The sequence below is a fragment of the Toxorhynchites rutilus genome, chromosome 2, assembly GCF_029784135.1.
Source record: "Toxorhynchites rutilus septentrionalis strain SRP chromosome 2, ASM2978413v1, whole genome shotgun sequence".
Lineage (NCBI taxonomy): Eukaryota > Metazoa > Arthropoda > Insecta > Diptera > Culicidae > Toxorhynchites > Toxorhynchites rutilus.
In genome coordinates this window covers 124,756,187-124,779,855 of record NC_073745.1, presented here as the reverse complement: position 1 = coordinate 124,779,855, position 23,669 = coordinate 124,756,187, and the positions used below count along the sequence as shown (strand labels likewise).

Sequence of the window (23,669 nt, the reverse complement as noted above, 5' to 3'; positions counted from 1 at the left end):
ACGTGCAACATTTGTCGCCTCAGAAAACATTCTCAGAATATACGCGAAGTCAGCATAGTGCAGAGCTTTCAGAAGAGAAGTGTTGAATAGAACGTACCACGTCAGTTTTCATACCGTTACGTGGAGATTGGATGTGTGTGATTCAATCACACGTACTAATTGTTAATTTTATGCGTTATCAAGTAGATAACGGTGGTGGGGGAATAATTATGTAATCGCTTCGGACTGTACTTTGTCTAGAACGGGAAGAATATTCGCGATGCTTTTCAACTGCTTCTACAAAACCACTCATCCGTTATTTTCGAGACGACCTACCTTTTTAAATTTCAAAAATTTCTATTCATTCTAAAATAATATCCGAAGTTATCAAAAGTGGATTGATTTTTATATTTTTTCCCGAAAGAGGTGTGCTTCTGTGGATTTAGGAGCGGGTTCGGATTTATTGGTGTAATGATGATGATTTTTTGAATCAAACTCTCAGACTTTCTCAGTGCATTTGCCGGTAGCCCTAAAAAAACAAATTTGGAAAACTGAACTAAAATCTCGGCCATGATAAAGGAGATTTGGAAAGCCTCGCTGCCGTTGCCTTCTGATCGCAAGATGATCGAAAAATCGTGAAACGGTTCCGAAAGTGAAAATTTGTTCCGCAGCGGATGCTGTCTACACCACCACAAAATCGAATCGGTTCGGATTTTCTGTTGCCGTACTAAGTGTTTTGGAGCGTTGGGAGCGCAATTAATAGTAGGGGAAGTAGGGGTAAGACGGACAAGTTAAAAAGAACTTCAATTGTATTTTTGGAAACTCATGATTTCCATACTGGTTTTCGAAATAATTGGCCAAAGGTTTTTTTTGATAATGTGTTTTTCCATGTTGTTACTGAAATTAAAACAAACCGAAAAGTAGATCATTTTTATCGATGCGGGTATAATGGAATGGAATTGAGGGTAATATGGACAGGTTAATAATATACGAAGCGTAGAAGTTTATCGCTCACGAGAGAAATAATTTCGCTCTCTCAGTGTTTGCGTGTTCAGTAACTGAAATAGATCAAACAGAGAAAGCAATATAAAAAAGAGTTACATATTCTTCCCTTCACTTTCCATCATGCATTGGATGTGATTATGCATGTGACTATCCTTTTCAACCCCACCAGTGCAATTATTTCAATAATTTAAATTCACCATATATGAATGAATTTACTTTCCCGTACTCAAAATCAAAATCAGCGAATTCAATTTTGCAATTAAACCACTCAAAACGCTTAATATAAAAGCCGTAAAAATTACATGCACACGCGGAATCATGTTTGATTCTCGGTTTTTGTTTCCCTATTCCACTTTTGATCAGTGTTCATTTCATAGGAAAGTTTCAATATCATAATAGAATAGCGTATAGAAGAGGTTCCCATCAACAGAAATTTGAAATTCATAATGCAACTATACAAATCAACCACCTGTCCATTATACCTCCAATGTCCGTCTTACCCACACCTCCACCTACATGTTAACTCTGAAAGTTAATTTTAAAATCTGCTCAAATTGGCGTTTTATTGCTTCGCGAAACGTTCGCACCTCTCACTCAGTGAAAGCATCCATTCATCGGCCTTTCTCAGTTCTACAAAAATGTTTGTATTGAAGAGTTTCATTCTTGAATTTCTACAATGTTTGTTTCTCGTCGGTTATAATTTCGTAGTCCTACGTTAAAAATTCAGTCGCGTTGAAAACACAACACTTCTTTGTTTATTTTTGTAGTTCGCGACACCATGACTAACACGGCATCTCTGAAAAAAAAGTTGAGTTCCACTGACCTAACCGGATGATAAAATAACATAATCTCCAATACTGATCTACATGGTGTTCTTGTTGAAGATCAGTCAGCGATTGCACTAGAACTTTGAAAGCATTTCCGATATACGTTGGATTTTAAAATTAAATTCCCCATATTAAACAGCTGAAAGTTGTCAAATGATATCAATTAATATTGACGGATCTCGCTGACCTCGTATGTTGGTAAGGTATTCGAAAGAACGGTGAACCGCAGAGTGATTCTACACTTAGATAATACAGGTCGACCCGCCAACGAACAAAATGCCTGTCGCTCAGGCAGGTCTACTAATTATTTCAAGACACCATTGAGAGAAACGAACATATGGAAATCGTTCTCCTTGATATCGAAAAAGCTTACGACCGACATGGAAGCCGCATATCTTAGACCAGATCTGTGAGAGCGGCTTAGGTCACAGAGATTTTTTATTTACTCGGCAATCGTTACTGTGAGGATGGAGTGCCACAAGGTGGGGTCTTTTCACCCACACTCTCCTGGTTGCCTGTTAATCCCATTTACGATATTCCATTATTTTGCTGTATCCTCCGTTGCTTGGCAAACGATTTAGAGATTTCATGTTAAGGCAAGTATACGGCTGTTGCCTGTAAGCACCTCCATCGTAACATCGATAGACAAACGGGAATGCTACTATAACCTCGCCTATGCTTTTTACGTGTGTTGTCTGGTGCAATCAGATCATCTTCTATTCTTCCTCTCTACACTGCATGTGGAGTTCGTTATTTTACTTCGTTCCTTTCGAAGATATCATCAGACGTACTGACTGTCAGCTAGATCATCAGCAGATTATCTGGTATTAGGCTTCCAGGAACACAAAACTTCGGAAAGTAAAAAATTCTATCAAAGGCTAAGTTGTTTGAATTTTTCGCTCCTGGCCAAAACAATAAAGTGTAGACAACTAATCTTAAAAATAGATAGTTACTATATCCTGCTCAATCTACATCACTTCAACCAAGACCTTATATACGAGGGTCGTTCAAAAAATAAGTTTCAGTGCCTTAGAAATCGCGGAAAAATAAAGTTAGGACAAAAAAACAAGGTGATTTTCGTAATCTACGATTCATTTTCTATTTTTCTACATAATCGCCGTAACGTTCGAGGCATTTTTCATAGCGTGGCACGAGTTTTTCTATTCCGAGCGCGAAGTGCGTAGCAAACTACTTTTTGAAGTACGATGTAACAGCGTCACAATTTTCTTCAGTGTTATCGAATCGTTGACCGCCGAACGCCTGTTTCATCATCGTACTATTGTGAAGTTTTGAACCGATTAAGAACCGCGATTAAGAACAAAAGACCAGGTTTACTGACGAAAGGAGTGTTCCTCATCCACGATAATGCGCGTCCCCATTCTGCTCGCGTAACTCAAGAGCTATTGAAAAAATTCAAATGGACTGTGTTCGAGCATCCTCCTTACTCCCTTAGCGACTATCACTTATTCCCGGTGATGAAACAGGCGTTCGGCGGTCAGCGATTCGATAACACTGAAGAAGTTCGTGACGCAGTTACATCGTACTTCAAAAAGTTGGACGCTACGCACTTCACGCTCGGAATAGAAAAACTCATGCCACGCTATGAAAAATGCCTCGAACGTTACGGCGATTATGTAGAAAAATAGAAAATAAAACGTAGATTACGAAAATCATCTTGTTTTTTGTCCTAACTTCCTTTTTCCGCGATTTCTGAGGCACTGAAACTTATTTTCTGAACGACCCTCGTATCTCTGAAAACTCAAAAAATTGTGATTCTATAGTTATGAAACGGAGTGCGTTTAGTAGTGCTGTAACTTACCACTCGGCATCACTTGTCCGCAGTCCTGCAGCGTAAGTGAGGTCAGCGAGTCTTCACTGTCAACACGAACCACCCCATGAGATAGGGCTGCCATCGAAAGTACACCTCGTCCGGTAGCTGATTGATTACAGCCACCCGCAGATCGACCCGGACGTCTAAGTGACACAGTAAACACTTCCGAACTACTGGCACACGGACAAATAGCATCGGCACGCAATCCCTTGGATTGGAAAACACTCAGGAATTGATCACAGCTAGAGAGAGACCATGGGTTGGCACCATCTGCCACCAGCAGCATCCGTAACGATGCGAGTGAAATGTCTTTGTGATCTTTCGTAGCCAGCAGACCCCAGTGTAGATCACGACTCTTCACCAGACAGCATGAAGCGCGATATTTGGTGATCAGCTGCATCCACGACGATGGTTTAAGCTTCATCAACGCGTATGGAATGAAAAGCACATGCATTCCGTTTAGCACCGACGTAAGGATGCTATGCCACAATCCAACTTCTCGCTTGAAGTCCAGCACACAAACGATGGTCTCACCCTCGGTGTAATGACAGGCCATGGTCAGCGCTCGGCAGTGATTGATCATTGATTGTCGCGTAACGGTGACCCCCATAACGCTACCTTCCTTATCGGTCGTGTACTCAATGTACGCGATGGAGTCTTCACTTATGCGATTGTTGTTCGTGTTGAAGTCCTTTGGAACTTTCGGAAGATGTTCAGTGACGAACCAATGCAACCGTGGCCATCCCTTGAGCTTGGCTACCTCTCCGGTCGATGATTTGGGTAGTCCCTTCAGGCAAGCTTCCGAAGTGAGTGCAACTTGCACTCCACAAGAGCTGAGAAGGAAACCCACTTGCTGCGGGGGAGAGTCGGAACTGGAGAGAGGTAGCTCGATCGGTAGCGGAACCAGCCCACGGAACATACAACCATACCAAGCAGTGAGGAAACTGGAATGATACAGAGAGAGCAAAATTAATACACGCCAATAACAAACAAAGCCATCTCGATGATCTACCTTAGAGGATCACTGTTTGGGTAGACGAGAGCAACTCGATCTCCTGCCTTCAGAGATATCTGTTCTGGTCCTTTGCTGAACACCTTCGTGGACAGAGCGTATGCAATTTTCTGTGCACGTGATAACAGCTTACCATAGGTGAGGGTTGTTGTCATTTTTCCATTCGGATCCAGCACGGTCGCCATGGGAGCTTTGAACGAACTGGTACCATACCGTTGCAGAGCGGCTTCCAGGGTTCTGGGTAGACCCGAGGGCACGATCAACTGTTCACCCTGTACAGCCGACATGACGCTACCCTCCGGCTTGGGAGCATTGGGGTCCTTTGGATTCGCGGCAATCTCCAGCTCGATGTCATTGTCTTCATAGAACTCCGGCAGTGGTCGTCGTTTGGGTCGCTTCAGTGTATTCAGCAGCTGTTGGATTTTGGCCGATACCTTCCATCGACCCGCAGTGCTTGTGTCACCCGGTTCCTGGTTGGCAAGGTTAACGTATCGCGTAACCCGATCAGCACCTCGACGCGTGTTGGCACTGAATTGCGTAATGTCGGGGGCAACGTACGACCGCTGTTGATACTCCGAAATGTCAGTGATGTCGTAGCTGTTCTTCTGATTGTAATAAGTGCGATGGATAGCCGGCGGAGATCCCGCACTGGAAGTGTCCGACAGTGTCGCATGTTGGGTGTTCTGTGTCGGTATACTCTGCGGCGGTCGTCGTTCAATGGGGGCCGGTTGGGTTTGTTGCGGCTTCTGCTGAGCTACGACGTGATGGTGATCGCGGGACGATGGAAGCTTCATCGGTTCTCGACCGAGAATGTGATCCCGTGGCAGGTTGTAGTTATCACGATCCGGTGTAGATATTCTACCGCCAATGATGCCTTCCTCTGGAATGGATTCGTCGTCGGTGCTGGAATCTAATAGAATTGGTTGATGAAACATTTGTTCGAAGCAGCACTGGACGACGCATTAGGAGACCGACTGGGACAAGCCAAGGCCATGATCATCAAAACCAAAATTACAGTCTAAATAAGCAACTAAACTCAAATCGATGGGACGAACCGAATGGAAATCTTTTTTTTGCGTTTTTGTGGGGCACATTTGTTCAAAGGTGTGAATGTTGAGAATTTACCTGAGTCGTCTTGATCACGCTCGGGACTACGGTTAAGCACAGAGCTGCGTTTGGATGGCATTGGTAAGCTAGGTTTGGGGCGATTTTTTAAAGCAGCTAATGCTTGCTGTACAGCTTCCTGTCGTACTTCTGTGGTGAGTTAGGTTAGGTGAATCGATTGGTAATCGTATTGACAATTTGTTGTTGGTTGGTTGATCGTGGTGTACGTGTGATGGGTGGTGCCGTTCGATGGATGGATTTTTGATGATGGATCATGATCGATGAGTTGATGCGACATACACAATTCACACAACACGCACAATGGGACAACAGGTTTTATATGTGAGAAAAAGAGAAAAAGAAAAGCGAGAAAATATAACCGATCAGATAATGGTGTTCTTATGTGTGTGTGTGAGATCATGATGTGTTTGCGTTCCTCACTATGCAATTCATTATTTCTAGTACAGATTTTTGGACGTTGATCACACGACATAGACTTCGCATCCTGTGGTTTCAACAACATTAGAAGAAGATAAGTGTGATCAACGTTAGAGTAAGTGTTAGTTGAGGGTTTATTCCGGTTCTTGTTATAGTTCGTTTGGCCGTAACTGTTCACGATTCACAATGATGGACCAAAGCAAAGAAATCGTGCATTTTCTGGCAAAGAATTTATAACAGCATGCAACATGCATGAACGATAGAATAAAGTAGTAAATCTGTATATGGGATATTAACATCAGATGTCTTTGTCGTTTGCATTCCTGTGACTTTGGCATGTATTTGTTCCAACTAACATTTTCCGATTCTTAAGTTTGTTAGTAGACGATAGTAGAAGAAAAGGAGGAAACAACAACTACATAGATTCATATTGTCGATGGAAAGAAACAACATAAATATAAAATTTCTTCAGCAGGAAAAAATACTGTTTGAGGTATAAATATTCATTTTTACCACTGGTGTAACGACTTTCGTGTCGACCAATTCTTCTATTATTTCTACTACTATTTGCAGACGCTTGGTTATTACTTGTTCGGTCAAAACTAGTTTCTAGCGGCGGTGGCGGCTGAAGAGGGGTCATCGCTTGCTGTCTCGTGTGATGTTGCTGCTGCTGGTTGTGTGGTTTCTGTCGCATTATCACACCGCGAGTTTCCACCGCCCCGTGTTCAGCACTACTACTGCTCTCAGGTACGCCCCCATAAGCGGCGACCAATTTGGATGGTGACTTCGTTAGTGCGGCTGCCGCGGCTACTATGGCCGGTGAATGTAACGCTAGATTGCTAAAGTTGGTACTCAACGATGGTGGCAACTCTTTCCTCTGCTGCTCGCAGGAAGACGATCCCGATGAGGTAGTCGATGAGTGAATGAGGTTTTGCGGTGTTTGCGTTTGAGGAGAATGATTACCTCCTTCTCGTTGGACATCTGGATGTACCCCGTGAGTGTTCAATGTAAGCGATTAGGGTGCACAGGTGCGCAGAATAAATCCAGAAGTTGTTTTTTGGAACATAGTCCAAAGTGCAGTAGTGGAGTTAGGCCAGTTATGATTGTGTGTAAACCAGGTACGAAATGAAACAACACAAGTGGCACAGCGCATGCAAAAAAAAGAGAAAAGAACAGAACAAATGAACAAACATGAAATAAGAACAAATAAGAACAAAATTTTTTTTTTTTTGTAAAATGAAACCACAACATATGAATTTAGCCCGTAACCAGCTTAACCAATTTATAACAGCATATATGATATGAAAATAATTAGTTATATCGAGAGATGAACGCACCACACAACAACGTTTGCAAATGTATAAAATGAGTTGTAATGATCGACATGTAAGACGTGATTAATTCGGAAAAAGTCACACAATGACAATAATAATGTACGAATCATTAATAAATCATTCAGTATTCTGTCTCATTAAACGACCCTTCCTGCGCGATGTAGATGTGTAAAGACGATTGACAGCTTGATATTAGAATGACTGCAAGTGTAACTAACGATGAAGTTTTTTTTTCTCTGCTGTACAAGATTCAATTGAAGCAATCAAACTGTTGTGCAAGCTGAACGTGCTGATTCAAATTGTTTCGATCACGATGCAAGAGCGATTCGCGACGGTCGCCAGTTATGGTTGTATCAACTTTTTCATGTATTCTGGATAATGCACCACTAGACTTCAACTTCAAGAATTAACATTTTTTAAAGGTAGGCCATGTTAAATGCATCCCCCTTTCATCGACCTCAAAATGCTAGATGCCAGACGTAGACTTATAAGTTTGACACGCAATTAGTGAAATCGGTATGACGCAAAAGACAGCATTCAAGACGCGATTCTGGGAGCTTTTCGGTCAAGAGATATGATACTCCCAGAAGAAAGAAAGATTTTTTCTTCTGGGAGTATCATTTCAAATAAGAAAAAAACTAAAAGTCATCGAATTTACCATGTGACTTATATCTGCTCGTTTCAGTGGGAAAGCCATAGAAACTTCAGCAAATAATGGTGAATTCAAACCGAAATCCGAGTATCGGAAATGTTTCGTGACCTCGATCAATTTCTGGCATGAGTAAACTACAAAAAATACTTTGGATAAAAAGGATAAAAAGGGGTGATAAAAAAATACAAACGACAATTTTCATGAAGAAAAAAATCTACGAAAAGCCATAGTCAAGAGAGTCAAGAAGCGAAAATTTGGAAAACCCTCATCGTTCCCAGCAGGAAAAGAAGATTTTGTGGATTATAACTGTATTGTACATCATAAATTTTCCCAAAAATTAGCAGAAACAAAATCTTGGGTTTTCTTGGATTCTCTTGGAGTCTCTTAGATTCTCTTGGAGTCTCTTGGAGTCTCTTAGATTGGAGTCTCTTAGATTTGATTTGACTTTTCTGCATTCTCTTGGATTCTTGTGAATTTTCCTGATTTCCTGATGATATTTTAATTCTCTTGGATTTTCTTGGATTCTGTTGAGAACCTTTGGATTATTTTTTTGGATACCCTAGATTTTTTAAAAATTCTCATGATTTTTCTTGAATTCTCTTGAATTCTTTATGATGTTCTGTTGGATTCCATTGAAAGTTTTATTCGATTTTATTTCTCCAAACTGGATTGTTCCGGATCGTTTACCAAAAAAGAGGCATGTTAGTCAAACAACCGTCGCCGGCTACTGATTACTCCTGTTGACACACATCACCACCTTTTACATAACCGTTTTCTTTAGTTTCAGTGAGTACATCTCGAATTCAAACGAAACTTTCTTTTGAATATACATTTTCATTCAAATATTTTCTTCAATTTTAAAAATAGGTTTAAGAAGAATTACGAATAATGTAAGAACAATAAAGAATGAAAAAAATGAACGTGAAGCGAAACGAGCAAGTACAGTAAAAAAATGATCCTATTGAGCGTGAAGCGAGAGCAGCAATAAATTCAACCTGCATGAGTCTGCTGCGAATTGAAATGCGATAGGATCATTATAGAGTGACGATGTCGTGTCGATTGAAGTGAAAGGTCCTGCACTTGGAATCGATTGGATTCTGGATTCTCTTGAATTATCTTTGATTCACTTGGATTCACTTGAATTCTCTAGATTTCTTTGGGATTCTCTTGGATTCTATTAGATTCTCTTGTATTCTCTTGGATTCTTCAGAACTCTAGTGGGTTCTGTTGGATTTTCTTGCATTCTTTTCGATTCTTCGAAAGTAACACCTCTTAATTCTCTTGGATTTTTATTGGTTTCTCACGGATTCTCTCGAATTCTTTTAGATTATCTTGAATTCACATGGGTTATCATGAGTTCTTCACGATTCTCTTGGACTATCTTTTGATTATTTTGAATTCTCTTGGATTCTCTTGGATTATCTTGGATTCTCTTGGATCTAATTGGATTCTATCGAATTTTATTAGTCTTTTGGATTCTCTTGCCTTCGTAGCCACATTTGTTGGGCGCCCGCTAACTAAGCGAACGATCGTGAATTAGAAACTCACGGCCCTCAATTGTCTATCTTTGTGTGTTATTATAGAATAACTAAGCCCACTAAATGTTGGAGAGCGAATCATGGTTAGAAACATGGCCTCTCTCCGTCTACACATGCTTTGCTTGCATCAAGAAGCATCGAGCTATTTGTGCTGTCAATAACACACCAATGGAAACCTCAACTTAACTGTCTCTGGCGTCCAGTCCAATTGTACACATTGGAATATTCTCTCAACGAAGAGGAAATTAAAAAATTTCAAAATTTTGTATTTTTGTGTTTTTGTATTTTTGTATTTTGAGATTCTGGATTTTTTGCTTTTCAAATCAATGGATTTTCAGTTTTTTATTTATGGGTCCTCTATCTTTTGAATTCATGAATTCCTGTATTCATGAATTTTTGGATTTTTAGATTCTTGAATTGTTGAATTGTTGAAGTTTTAAATTCATGGATTCTTGCAATCCTGGTTTCTTGGATCCTTGAATTCTAGGATTCTTGGTTTTTGAGATCCTTGGCTTCTGGAATCCATGGATTTTAGGATTGTGGAATTTTTGCATTTTCAAACGATCGGATTTTCGGATTGTTGTATTTTTGAAATCTTGGATCCTTGGATTTTTTATTTTTTATTTCTTGGATTTTTGGATTCTTGAATTCTTGAATTTTTAGATTCTTGAATTCTTAGACTCATGGATACATGGTTTCTTGGACTCGAGGGTTCATTCTCGAATCGTCGGTCTCGAATCGAATTGTCGATTTCTTGAATTATTGGATTCTTGGATTCATGGATTTTTAGATTCTTGGATTCTTGGACTATTGGATACGTGGTTTCTTGGTTCATGAATTGAGGTTCATGAATCTTGGATTTTTGGATTCTCTGGTTCTCGATTTCTTGAATTCTTGGGTTATTGGATACTTGGATTCTTGGATTCTTGGATTCATGGACTCATTGTTTCATGGATTCATGGATACCTGGATTCTTGAATTCTTAGAGTCTTTGATTAATGGATTCTGTAATTCTTAGATTTTTGGGATCTTGGATTCTTATATTTTAGAGATTTGAGATTTTAAGCGATTCTAGCAATTTTAGAAATTTTTGAGAATGTTGAAGCGGTAGGAAACTCCACTCTAGTGGAATCGTCAGTAGGAAATGTACCACTAATAAAATTGAACAGACCCTCAAAGCCTTAACCCTTTGAGGCACAGAATTTTAGAAAATAAAAATACCCAAGTTGCACATAAATTTCATATCATTCAAAATGGTGTGTTTTATTAATAAAGATACACAATTATATATGATGATATACCATGCCAGCGCAATTGAATATATTTCTGATATTTGCTAATGGTGTTGCCAACTACTTTAAATAAGAGGGTTCCGAAAAAAAATATGAGCACGCAGTTATTCTAATATTTCTAGGTGGGTCAAAAAATGTCCCACCATGCGTTATTACGCATCAAAAAGGTTTTTTGAATACCACCGAGCCCCAAAGGGTTCAGCAACCCTAAACAAAAGGACGGAATAATTCAACCCAATCACGAACAAAACTTTTGAATTCGTTAAATCTCTTGAAATTTTGGATTTTTATATTTCAGATTTTTTGGAGATTTTAAGTATTTTAGAGATTTTCAAAGATTTTAGTAATTTTAGAAATTTTATAGATTTTAAAAATTTAAGAGATTTGACAAATTTCAGTGATATTGTAGATTTTAGCGATTTCAGTGATTCAAAAGATTTAAGAGATTTCGGAGGTTTAAACAAATTTAGGTTTGTATACGTTTTATTAAAGATTTGAGAGATATTTATGATTTTGAAAATTTTAGAGTTTTCAGAGTATTTAGAGTATTCAGGATTTTAAAGATTTAAGAGAATCTTTGGACGCCGTCGGTAAGGACTTTGTACTTTGTTTTAACACCAAATTTCTGTATGATGAATATTAGAAATATCAACAATATTTATATGATTCGCAATAAAACCATCCTTTTTTTTATGAAATATGAATTATTTATGAGGTTTCATGAGATTGTTATGATTTGTTTCGAATGAATTTATTTCCGTTTGGTGATTTTACCAAATCATTAACGATCATAAAAATGTAACATTTATGCAGTAAAAATACATGCTTCAAATATTCTATTGGATTTTAATATTTATACAATTATTGGAATATAATCAACAGCAAAGCAAATCGGAAGATTTGTAACGACTATCTATATGAAACCATTTAATGGAAAACCAGCGGAAGATATGAAGGTGAAACTACAGTGCAAAAAACTATGAAACTAATCTTAAACGATATACGAGGTTCGCTACACGTGTAACATGTGTAATATCTTACAAGTGTACCAGGTTTTTGGTTCAATGCAGTACGCACAAAATTGTGGTTCAAAAATTGGTACATTGAGGAAATTGCTCTGGACATGATTCCGTGAAGCTGCTCTTCTAGTTATAAACACTAACTTTCATGGATACACAGTATCATGAAAGATTCGTGAACCCATAGATATCCCTAGATATAGACTAAAAGTGCTATGAATGATGGATAAATAGAGGAACTACTTGCATATCAAATAAGTTTCGTGGTCAAAGCATGGGTCATACAAAATCTGTAATGAGTAATGAGTTTGTATAATCCGCACTCTTTGGGTGGTCATTTGTGTGAAACCTGCCCATGACAGAGTCCATGTAGAGTTGTCTTCATAATAAAAATACTTCTAAGTGTTAACCCTCGTATATCTTCTAAGAAATGATGACAGCGCGTTTACGAAATATGTGGCAGTGTAAGAAATGGTTTGGGTTCATTTGCGTCGGATTGGGGAAAACGAACGTGCAATGAGTTTTTTTTTGGTTTTATCCGATGGGTTCAATTTTTTCCGTGCAAGCGCTAACCTGAGTGATATCGTTTCTCGTTGTGAGTGACCCTTCGTTGGGTGCTGCGTCGAGATCGATTTTGCTGCAATTGTTGCTGCTGCTGCTGCTGTTGTTGATGATGATGATGGCCACTACTGGGTCGGTCATTCCGTTCCCTACTACCTCCACCACCACCACCGACGCCTCCTCCGCCACCACTCCCGGCAGAGGCAAAGATATTTTGTTTCTGCTGGGATGAGGGATGGTACAGGTGCGATTGGATGTCATTTACATAGCCGGGGTTATTGCTTCCGCCACCACCACCACCAACACCTGACGGTACAAATTATTATGAACAACAAGCGGTTTACTGGGATTTGAACAGATAGAATTTAAAGATATTGGGATACCGCAATTTAATGTGAAAGTTTCTTTCAGCGACAAACCACCGGCAATGTACGCATTACAATATAATAGAACAAATGTGTTCCAGAAAACGATACGGTTCTCAAATTTGGAGATTATAAAACAATTTCTCAAATAATGAAGTCATTGAGTATCAAACATTGAATATCGGACTAGATGTTTAGTTCAACGGGAAACAGCATAGTGAACTGTTCAATTTGATCTGATTTTTTGGTTTTGGTTCGCGTCAAAAAATAAACCAATTTGACTTTACAATTGTAGGTTCCAAGATCAAATAAAATTTCCCTTGGTCAAAAAGTTCTCACAATCTCCAGAGTAAGGCACGGAAACTACAATAGAATACCAAACGATTTCGAGAATTTTTCCGTCGAAAGGCTAGTTCAGATGCTTCTAACTTTGGACGAACTCGAATTTTCCAAGCAGAAGTTTACAAGCAAGGTCGATTTAGAAAAAAACACTTACTAAAAAGCCTCACTGTACACCGTAGAATTCATAATCTGAGAAATCCTTATCCAGGGCTTTTTTCCAATATTTCTGAATAACCAATTTTCTAACGGAATGAAAAGATCTTAACGTTGTTTACAGAACGGAATCGACCAAAAATCTACATTTGATTTTATACACAATGCCACAGTTAAAAAAACAAAGCTGAACAATCATTACCAGCCTATTTACCACGAGATGTATGTGCCGGTGGCTGTCGTGCAAATACTAAATCAAATCCAATAGAACCCATGATTACAACTAATTGCACTCCGACATTTAATGCCCGATTCAATAGTTTTAATGTGACATCTACTGATTGCACTCTACATTTTACAGAGAAAAAAAAGTATAATCGTCGCATATCTACCTTGCTGTACATTTTTGGTTAAATATGGCTGCAACAGTCGCGTCCTTTTCTTCTCGTATCCCTTCTGAGTGATGTCGCCTGAAAAAAAGGAAAAATGAAGGAACTTTGTTAGTCGCGGGATGACATAAAGGGCAGAGAAATTTATCAATTGAAATTTACTCAGTTATTTCAATTCTATATCCAATTGGTACTTTTTTTTATAAATGGAAAATAAATACCCTATATACAGGGTTGTGAAAAAGAAATGTCGTATTTCTGATCGAAATTTGACGCTTTATTTAACATACTTTATTATCCAATTTAAGTCAAATATGCGTCGTTTTGTTCGCAAATTTGTTGCCATTTAGAAGGCAATTTCATTTCACTTGAGACTGAAATGAACCATCACACTGTCAAAACGACACTTGTATTTGTTTTATCTGTATTATAGTGATTTTCAACTCATTTGGCTGGTTCGTCACTTTTTACTTCCATTTTTGGAAGAATGTCGGGAGTGAGAATTGAACTCGTGACCTTTAGCGTGAGAGGCATGGATATTACCACTACGCCAGATCGCCTCCAACGACACTTGTAGCACAGATTGTCGTCTTTAAATAGCCGTATAGTATGACCCGATACGTAAGTACAACACAAGATATGTTTAAGTGTTGTCATATATTGACAATATACGACATTTCTTTTTCCCCAACCCAATATCATTCTATTAATGCCTACAAAAAGAACGAATGATATCTCTGTTTGATTCCTTCCCTCCTCATCAAACCAAACTACCTCACTCGCTCCATCCTAGTCCTAAATCCTAATCCGATTCAATTAATCTAGTGTTAGATTTAGTTATTATTAAATTGTTAGTCTTAATCCATAGAAAATAAGTTATATTTTAAGGTGAAATTTGACTCTGTAAACGTTAGATAATAAGTAATTGAGTCTGATTTATAAACGTTTTTGGAAAAAAAAATACAAAAAGAACGCGCCGTGTTACAAGCACAAGTTACAAGTTACAATCAATCATTGTAAAAGTCACGCAGAATGAGAACAGAAAGCTCTTGATTGTATAAAACAAAAAATCAAATACCGAAGAAAATTACTTTTTCTTCTTTACGTGCTCATTATATACTGACGAAATTTTGATAAAAATAACACGGCGCGATAATGTTTTTGTATTAACTTGAATATTTTTTGAATATTGTCCACCGGATAGTTACCGGTAGTTACATTAAATTTTACCGGATATCCGTTTAATTTCTAGTAAAAATTAAAAATCCTTTCATAAAAAATCTTTGACATAAAATCAGAAAGTCAATATATAATCGAGTTCGACCTGTATTGGAATTTAAAATTTTATGTTTCGGACTTCAGATATTATGGAGTATTTATTTTACAATTTGCGGTTTTCGATTTAAAATTTTTGTATTTTTCGTTTCCAGATCTTTGGATTTTGATATATGGATTTATGACTTTTAGATTTTAGAATTTAATGTTCATATGTTGGGTTTTATGTTTCCGGACTCTACATTGAAATTTTTGGAAAAAATGATTTTTAGTTTTTTGATTCGAAATTTTTGTATTTTTCGGTTCCAAAATTTTGGATTTTCAAATTTTGCATTTCATACATTAAATTTTTCCGATTTTTGGAGCACTGGATCTTAAATTTTTGGATTCGATTATATACAGTGGGAAGAGTTCAGAAACTGTATATAATCGAGTCCGCACTATACATGTATAAGGGATTCTATATTTTTGGAGCGTGAAGTTCTAGGTTTTTAGAATTTCAAAAAAAAGCCATTTTTGTTTTTTTGTGGTTTAAAATTTTTGCAATTTTGTCCTGAAGTTTTTTTTACAAATTTTGATATTTTTCAATTTTGGATTTTTGGTTTTCAAAGTTTTATATGTACGTTATTAAATTTTTAGGGTATTCGAAGTGTTGTTTTTATTTGGGTTATTGGTGTAATAATAGGAGTACACCAATTTCGCGTTTGTGACGGATCTTGATTGAGAAAAGTCTCCAATTCTACATCTTCAAACATTTTTGGCGGCCCGGAACGTTCTTTGTCTTCCATGTTGAAAATCACCACTTTTAAACCGTGCAAAGCTCGTCTGACACGTTAACTCAGTTGGAGCATGGTCACCATAAACTTCCACCAAAATGCGATTTTAAAATGCAGCTTTTTTCTTCATATTGAAGTTATGAAGTAACACTCCCCGCAAAAACACTCTCGTTGGTACGAAATTCGACATATTCGAAGTGGCAAAAAACTATGTTGTTTACGCTTCAACTTTTTGACATCTACTGAAAAAGACGCGCAATGACAGTAGTTTTCCAACGAATGCCTGGAAATTTGATTCACTGGAATAATGATCAAGTTACGCCATCTGTTGTAAAACCGAAGAAACTTACCGGTACACCTAATACAATTTTCAGACTTTTTAATCTTCGAGTTTTATGTAAAATTTTGTTCGATGAAGGTTCAATTTTTTTTATTTTTGGTTTCAGATTTTTGGAATCCATTCATAGTTTATTGAATATCATGAATTAGGTATTTATATTTTTGGATTTTTGGAGCGTTAAGTTCTAGATTCTTGGATTTCAAAAAAATCCATTTTCGTTTTTTTGTGCTTTGAAATTTTTGCAAATTTAATTTGCATTTTTTTATTTTGGTATTTTTTAATTTTTGTTTTTTAATTTTTGTTTTTTAAATTTTGTATTTTTCGATTTCAGATTTTTGGATTTGATTTTTTTCGGAAATTCCTTAATTTGGGGATTTGATGTGTTTTCGGGTACATGTTTAAGTTTTATATTTTGAATATATGATACAAGTTTTCTGAACTTTTGTATTTAAAATTTCAGAATTTAATTTTTTGCAATTTTTGCTTTCAATTTTTTCATCATTTTTTTTTAATTTTTCGATTTCTGATTTTAGGTTTAAAGTTTATGGATTTCCAATTTTCTGACATACTGATTTTCAGTTTTAGTGATTTTGTATTAATGGATTTAAAATTTTTACATCCTAGATTTCCTACTTTTGAATTTTAGAAACATCTTGTTTCTAAATTTTCTAATTTTAGATTTTCGGTTTTCATTTTTTAGAATTTTACATTTCAGGATTTTCCTTTACCTTAAGTTTTTGTATTTTTCTATTCTAGATTCTTCTATTTGAATTTTAGAATTTTTAGATTTTTTGTTTTGGGTTGGGTTTTGAATTCTTATATGTAAGATTTACAAGTTTTGGACATAATTTTTATAACATTCAGGTTTTTGATTTGTATATTTGAAGTTTATGTATTTCTTTATTTCGGATTATTTTTGGATTTTAAATTTATGAATTAAAAATTTGTAGATTTTCGGATTTTAGATTTTAGGTATATTATATTATATTTCTATTTTCGGTTTTTCAGATTTAGATTTTTAGAATTGAGATTTCGAATACCTTTGGTTTTTGGATTTGAAATTTCTTGATTTGTTTTTTTTTAATTTTTTCAAGACTATAGATTGCTGGATTTTAGATTTTTACGTGTTAAATGTTCAATTTTTGAATTTTGGGAGCGCGAGATCACAGATTTTTGGATTGTTGGAAATTTAATTTCTGGATTTTTATATTTTTCTTGGATTTAAGATTCTTGGGTTGCATTTCACATTTTCATTTTGTTATTCCTAATATTTGGCTTCAAAATCATGAATTTAAAATTTCTGGATTTGGAATGATGAAATTTTCGGATTTTATGTTTCATGGACTTTAGGATCTAGAATTTTAACATGTTAGACTCCCAATTTACGATTTTCAGAGTATTTATTTTTCTTGGAGTTTTAGTTTTCTAATTCAACATTTCTGGATTCTTAAAATTTAGATTTTTAGATTTCATGTTTTAGAATATATTAAGAATTTAGTTTTTTGGATTCTACCTTTGCATTTCAGATTTATTTTTTTTATTTTCAATATTTGGATTTTAGATTTATGGATGTTGGATCTCAGGATTTCAAATTTTAAGACTTTCATTTTCACTATTCGCTATTGTTGATCATTATTAAATTTGTTCATTTGACGTTTGACGGCACTAACAATTCCTTCAGCTCGTAGTGCAGCACTTTATGCAGATCTCACCAAACATAAGTATTACATTGTGAAAGGGAATGTTCTGTTCTGAATGCGACTTGTCTTAGGTTCACTTTTTTGTCTGGTGAAACTGTAATATTGAAACGGTTGTGAAAGACCCTTTTCGAAGTTCTTCTAACATTTGAGCTTGGCTCTCATGCATTATCGCTAACAATTCATTGTCCAGATTTTTTTGTAGTCCTGAGCGTGATTTGTCATGAAAGAGTTTGACCACCATTACCTTTTTCAGGTAATCGATGATCTTCTACTACAAAAGCTACATAAGTTTTGTTGAAAAAATGCTTCATTGCAAATGTTTCTACGTCCTGATTGAATGTTATCAAGAAATGTCAACACTATGAAAAATGTACCAGGTACATTAGTGAAGACTACTAAAACTGTTTGCATTAGGGTCTAAAATTTGCTGAACGAAATTAAGTTAGGGTCCTTATATTTGAATCTGCATAACTAGTCCTATAAATGATTCATAACAGCTGAATGATTGATTAATTTGGGATTTATTTATTCTCAGTTTCACATTCTTTGAATTGTTCAATTCAATATACAATTGATTTATGCAACCAAAAATCATATGAGTCGTTGATTGAATTATTCAGTTATGTGGGTGCCACCTTCCGCTATTTCGCAAGACTTGTTACGGCCTTCCTATATTACGCTTACCCGTAAAATCTGACACGACGGTGAATAGATAAATTAAAAATTATAATGTAGGAAACAATTGAATTCCACTAAAGAGATCGCTTTCAATCGTAATGATGATGAATGAATCATAGCGGATCACAGCAACAGCATACACAGGCAGGCTTGGTTCCCGAGATATTGCCTATCCTCTCAACATATTTTACTTGCAAATTATGGATTTTATTCTGTGTTCTGATTTTATATGCGAACCCTCGAAGGTACAGCATATGATATACGTGAATATTTATTTGGTGATTATTGGAGACGTTTGATGGGGTTTCATGTGTTTCGAACTCAATTCGGAACCGTGGGTGGATTATTACTTTCAATGGGATTCAAAATCAGAGTTCGAATAAGAATCAATCGTTGCAGAAGACTATCTCAAGTTGACACGTAACTGACATGGGCAACAAACACTTTGATCATTTTATAGAGTCATTTAAAATATGGGTTATTCTTGAAAATACTCCACAAACTATAACATCATGCTTTCAAGAGATGAAGTTTCTGATGAATTCACACTGGCCCATATTTCTACTGTTCTATTTGCAGATGGAAAAACTTATGAACACGTATTTACAACAAGTGCTATTTTTAGAAACCACTGAAATAACTACAATCTAAATTGACATAGTTTTTTTTATAATAATGATGAACTATTTTACTTCAACTCAATGTAAGTTGAACATATTGTTTACAATATAGTAATCAATTAACATCACTTTTCTGGAACCACAACCGGAACCAAAAATTAATCTATCAGGTGATTGTCACCCCCAAAGAGCGCATTTGATTTTATGAACTGCAATGATACACAATAATCAGAGACATTACGAGATCAAATTTGGGTGCATTGCTCATCATCTCCTTCCTCAAACAAGATCTTTCAGTCAGCTCACAAAAAATCGGTAGCGATATTACCAAGCGTCGTTATTTGTAAACAATGCAAGGTTACGCACATAATGATCACCATGGGAAAGTGGGAAAACAAAGACGCATTTATTATTTGTACACACGCTTGGCACTTATTTTTCCAGCTGAGCGCCAACAGCAAAACACGTTTTGAATGAACGAACGCGCGGCGCTGCTCTGCTTCGAGCGTTTACTCATCTGATAATTGGCCTGAAATCCGGGTTGGGCGTTTTGTGCCAGAAATGATACGAAATAAACGAAGCACTTGGCCGGCAATTGAACTAATTTACGTTATCGGTTGCCTGCGGGGTTATCTAATGCATAACTGATCAGCGCATCCGAATGATACGATATCATTCATGATAACTGATTCTACAGAAGCTGGATGAGTGCTTGCGATACCAGCTATAGTCGGAAAATGTTTCATAACATTTTTTCCGTAAGGTATCAAATCGTATATGAAAAAAATAGAAACCTTCGTTTTAAGGTTCCGAAGCTCGATAACATTTTATTATTTAGTTTTCCAAAGAAAAACTACCATTTCATTTCAATTTTTTATAAACAAAAAACACTACTTCTATTTTTAGTTTTTTGTTTTAATTTGTAGAATTTGTTATATGAAATCGCTGCACCTGTGTTCTCCACGTCATGCCCCTTACGCCGATTATGTGTTGCTGATCTCCAGTGAATGTTATACGCGCTCTTTCAAGATCGTCTGCCTTCGTATTTTGATTAAAGAAATGTTCGAAGATATAGATCGGAGGCCTCTAAAGGATTATTCTCAACGAAAACATATACGGATGGGTACGCGACGTGATTTTCCTAACTTAGACCAGGTATTCATCAACCTCCAACTTATCATTCTAGGACAATTGAAACGTACACTTCATATACACTTTAGAAGTAATATTGAGTATTTAATTCCGTATCTTAATGCGATTTTTAAAGGCATCAACCTTACTTGGATCCGTGGACTGTTCAAAAATATCTGGATAGAAAAAAATATAGTTTTCCTTTTTTTTAGTTTTTTAGACTAAAAAAATGTATTTCTAATCAAAACAATAACAAATCCAAATACAATTGATCCTATTTGATTCCCATGGCGACCATTTACTAAATACATATTTTTTATTGAATGAAAAAAAATCCTTGTCTTTGATTGTAAGAATTACACGGAATAATGATCGCACATTGATACGCAATTTGAAATGTCTAGAATGTGGTAATATACACTCGACAAAAAAAATACAGGAACAGATTGCGAAGTCGAAAATTTTGAGTGATTTTTGGCATGCTGTATCTTCGTAAGAAATCATCGCATATCGATGGAAGGCGCATCATTTTGAAGCTACAAATTTCAGGTATTAGAATATTTTACGTACATATTTTTACAACAACGTTCCTGTAGTACCTTCCCACACTGAGATACTTCAGTTTGAATGAAAAATCACCTTCTCGTCCTTGATGATGAATAATTCAATGAACAACCATCGCACCGCAAATCGAAAGGCAGTTTTGAAAACTCCAATAAAATTTTTCACAATGATAATTTGTTACTTTGAAGAATAAAAATTATTAATTTTTTTTGCATCGATTTCAAAATGTGCCAAAAACAGGATTTACATAGTGCTTTACAAAATTCACTGTTATTTCAGTTTGAATGAAAAATCACCCCTTCGTCTTTGATGATGAATAATTCCATAAACAACCATCGCACCGCAATTCGAAAGGTAGTTTTGAAAACTCCAATAAATTTCGCACAAGGATAATTTGTTGCTTTGACACAGAAAAAAATTATATTTTTTGCATCGATTTAACAAAAATGCCAAAAACAGGATTTTTATAGTGCTTTACAAAATTCACTGTAGTTCTGCAAATATCGTAGTAAGTTCTAAAGTTGGCAGGCAAATTTTTAGCCTAGTATATTCCCTAAACATCTGTGAACATTTCATATTGATTCGTTCAGATTTTTCAAAGTTTGGAGTAAATTAGAGGAGCATTTGATCGCAACCGTATCAGAAGTACAAAATCCTACGCGACTCTCAGAACGAACGATTCGTAACTTTCGTTTTCATGCATTTGTGTGTACAAAAATTGTAAGGAGTGATGATACTCACACATATTCATACGCATTTCCACACATACACGCACTATTCACCCACAAACTCATAAAAACGAAAGTTACGAATCGTTCATTCTGACAGTCGTGTACGATTTTATACTTCTGGTACGATTTGCGATTAAATGCTCCTCTAATTTTTCCAAACTTTGAGAAATCGGCTAGAAAAAACGGTTGAACGTATCAATAAGAAGCGTTCACAAATGTATAGGGAATTCACTAGACTAAAAATTTGTCTGCAAACATTAGAACTTACTGCGATATTTGCAGAACTACAGTGAATTTTGTAAAGCACTATGAAAATCCTGTTTTTGGCACTTTTGTTAAATCGATGCAAAAAATATAAATATATTTTTTTTGCGTCAAAGTAACAAATTATCCTTGTTCCAAATTAATTGGAGTTTTCAAAACTGCCTTTCGATTTGCGGTGCGATGGTTGTTTATTGAATTATTCATCATCAAAGACGAAGGGGTGATTTTTCATTCAAACTGAAATATCTCTGTGTGGGAAGATCCTACAGGAACGTTCTCGAAACCAGAAAAAATCTGATTGATGAGGTTAATTGGATTTGCTGTTGAGTTGTTTGGCAAAAAATTGTGTTAGTCCAGAATATTCTTGAAAAAATAAAGAAAAATCGATTTTTCATTTTTTTTTCCGATATTGTTGCCGATATTGTATGTACGAAAAATATTCTAATACCTGAAAGTTGCAGCTTCAAAATGATGCTACTCCCATCGATATGCGTTTATTTTTCACGAAGTTACAGCATGTCAAAAATCACTTAAAATTTCCGACTTCGCATTCTGTTCCTCTAATTTTTGTCGAGTGTAGAACTACGGAGGGGTATGTTTTGTCAAGGCAATAAAAACCTCTCATATATTTTTTTTTCAAGTTTTCGAAACGACCTTTCAATTTGTTGTGCGAATATTATTCAATGAAATATTCATAATCGAAGACGAAAGAGTTATTTTCATCAGGTCAAAGATATATTGATGTGGCAAAAGATCTCACTGAAACGTTCTGTGTATTAAGTGAAAGCTCATTAACAACGTCGATTTTTTAAGTATAGAGAATCCATTTCAACTTTCAAAATTTACTGAAAAAAATCGATGTCGTAGTATAATTAACAAATGCATTCAAACAAGTATAAAGTTCGCATTAATGAAAATCATGATTATTAACCTGTCCTGGAAAATTACCGTTTCAAGCTGTACTGGGATCGCACTGTTCTGATCGACCTCTCGATCCACCACAACCGCCCAGATATAATGGTTTACGACAAGAGCGACCGCAAAGTCACCATCATCGATGTCGCTATTCCACTGAACCAGAATCTGGAGGAGACCCACGGTCGCAAAATCTGTAAGTACCGACCATTGGCCGTGGAGCTCAAGGAACTGTGGGGGCTAAGGGAGGTCCCAAGAATTGTTCCAGTCGTTCTCTCTGGAACTGGAATTGTCCCGAAGACTCTTCTGGAAGCGCTAAAGGTGTTGAACATGGAGAAGGAATTGGCCGACATCCAAAAGTCGGTCATCCTTAGCACCTGCGCGATTGTCCGACAATTTCTCGGTCAGGACTAAAACAGCACGAGCATGCAGATACGTGCATTCCGCAGAGCCTAGTCCCCCTTTGGCATTCAGAAGCCCGGGGACAGGTGAAAATTCTGGCTAGGTTCGCCTAGTTAAGAAGTGAGATAAGTCTGCCTAAAAATAAAAAATAAAATAAAGTGGGGAAGCTTTTTTCCCACCGAAATGTGTTTCCTAACACAGCCATCAAAACCATATTTGATGCAAGCAGCTTTGCGATCTATTAAGAAATGGTCGAGTTATAGGCGTTCGAAATTTTTAATTATTTCCTACATGTTCAGTGTTTAAATTTTCATTCTACCCCTACCCCATAATATAGTCCTGTTAGACATAGTCCTGCGTAAAAAAAAACGAAGACGTTGAGCTGAAGAAATTATTCGATGAGGATTGCTACCAAACGTAGGAAGCATTTAG

General features: G+C 36.4%; 1 protein-coding gene across 13 annotated transcripts in view; it reads right to left on the bottom strand.

The window, feature by feature from the left end:
- The window catches only part of LOC129767350 (disco-interacting protein 2), a 274,317-nt gene that overhangs the window by 15,663 nt on the left and 234,985 nt on the right, over nucleotides 1–23,669 (bottom strand). For 3 of the 13 annotated variants that reach the window (XM_055768119.1, XM_055768109.1, XM_055768111.1), the window contains 6 exons: nucleotides 13,845–13,922; nucleotides 12,605–12,898; nucleotides 6,710–7,177; nucleotides 5,780–5,908; nucleotides 4,655–5,564; nucleotides 3,631–4,586 (listed from right to left, as the gene is read on the bottom strand). In XM_055768119.1, coding sequence (XP_055624094.1) covers nucleotides 3,631–4,586; nucleotides 4,655–5,564; nucleotides 5,780–5,908; nucleotides 6,710–7,177; nucleotides 12,605–12,898; nucleotides 13,845–13,922 — 2,835 coding nt within the window. The remainder of the gene's footprint in view (nucleotides 1–3,630; nucleotides 4,587–4,654; nucleotides 5,565–5,779; nucleotides 5,909–6,709; nucleotides 7,178–12,604; nucleotides 12,899–13,844; nucleotides 13,923–23,669) is intronic. The other 10 variants (XM_055768120.1, XM_055768113.1, XM_055768114.1 and 7 more) reach the window with 7 other exon arrangements.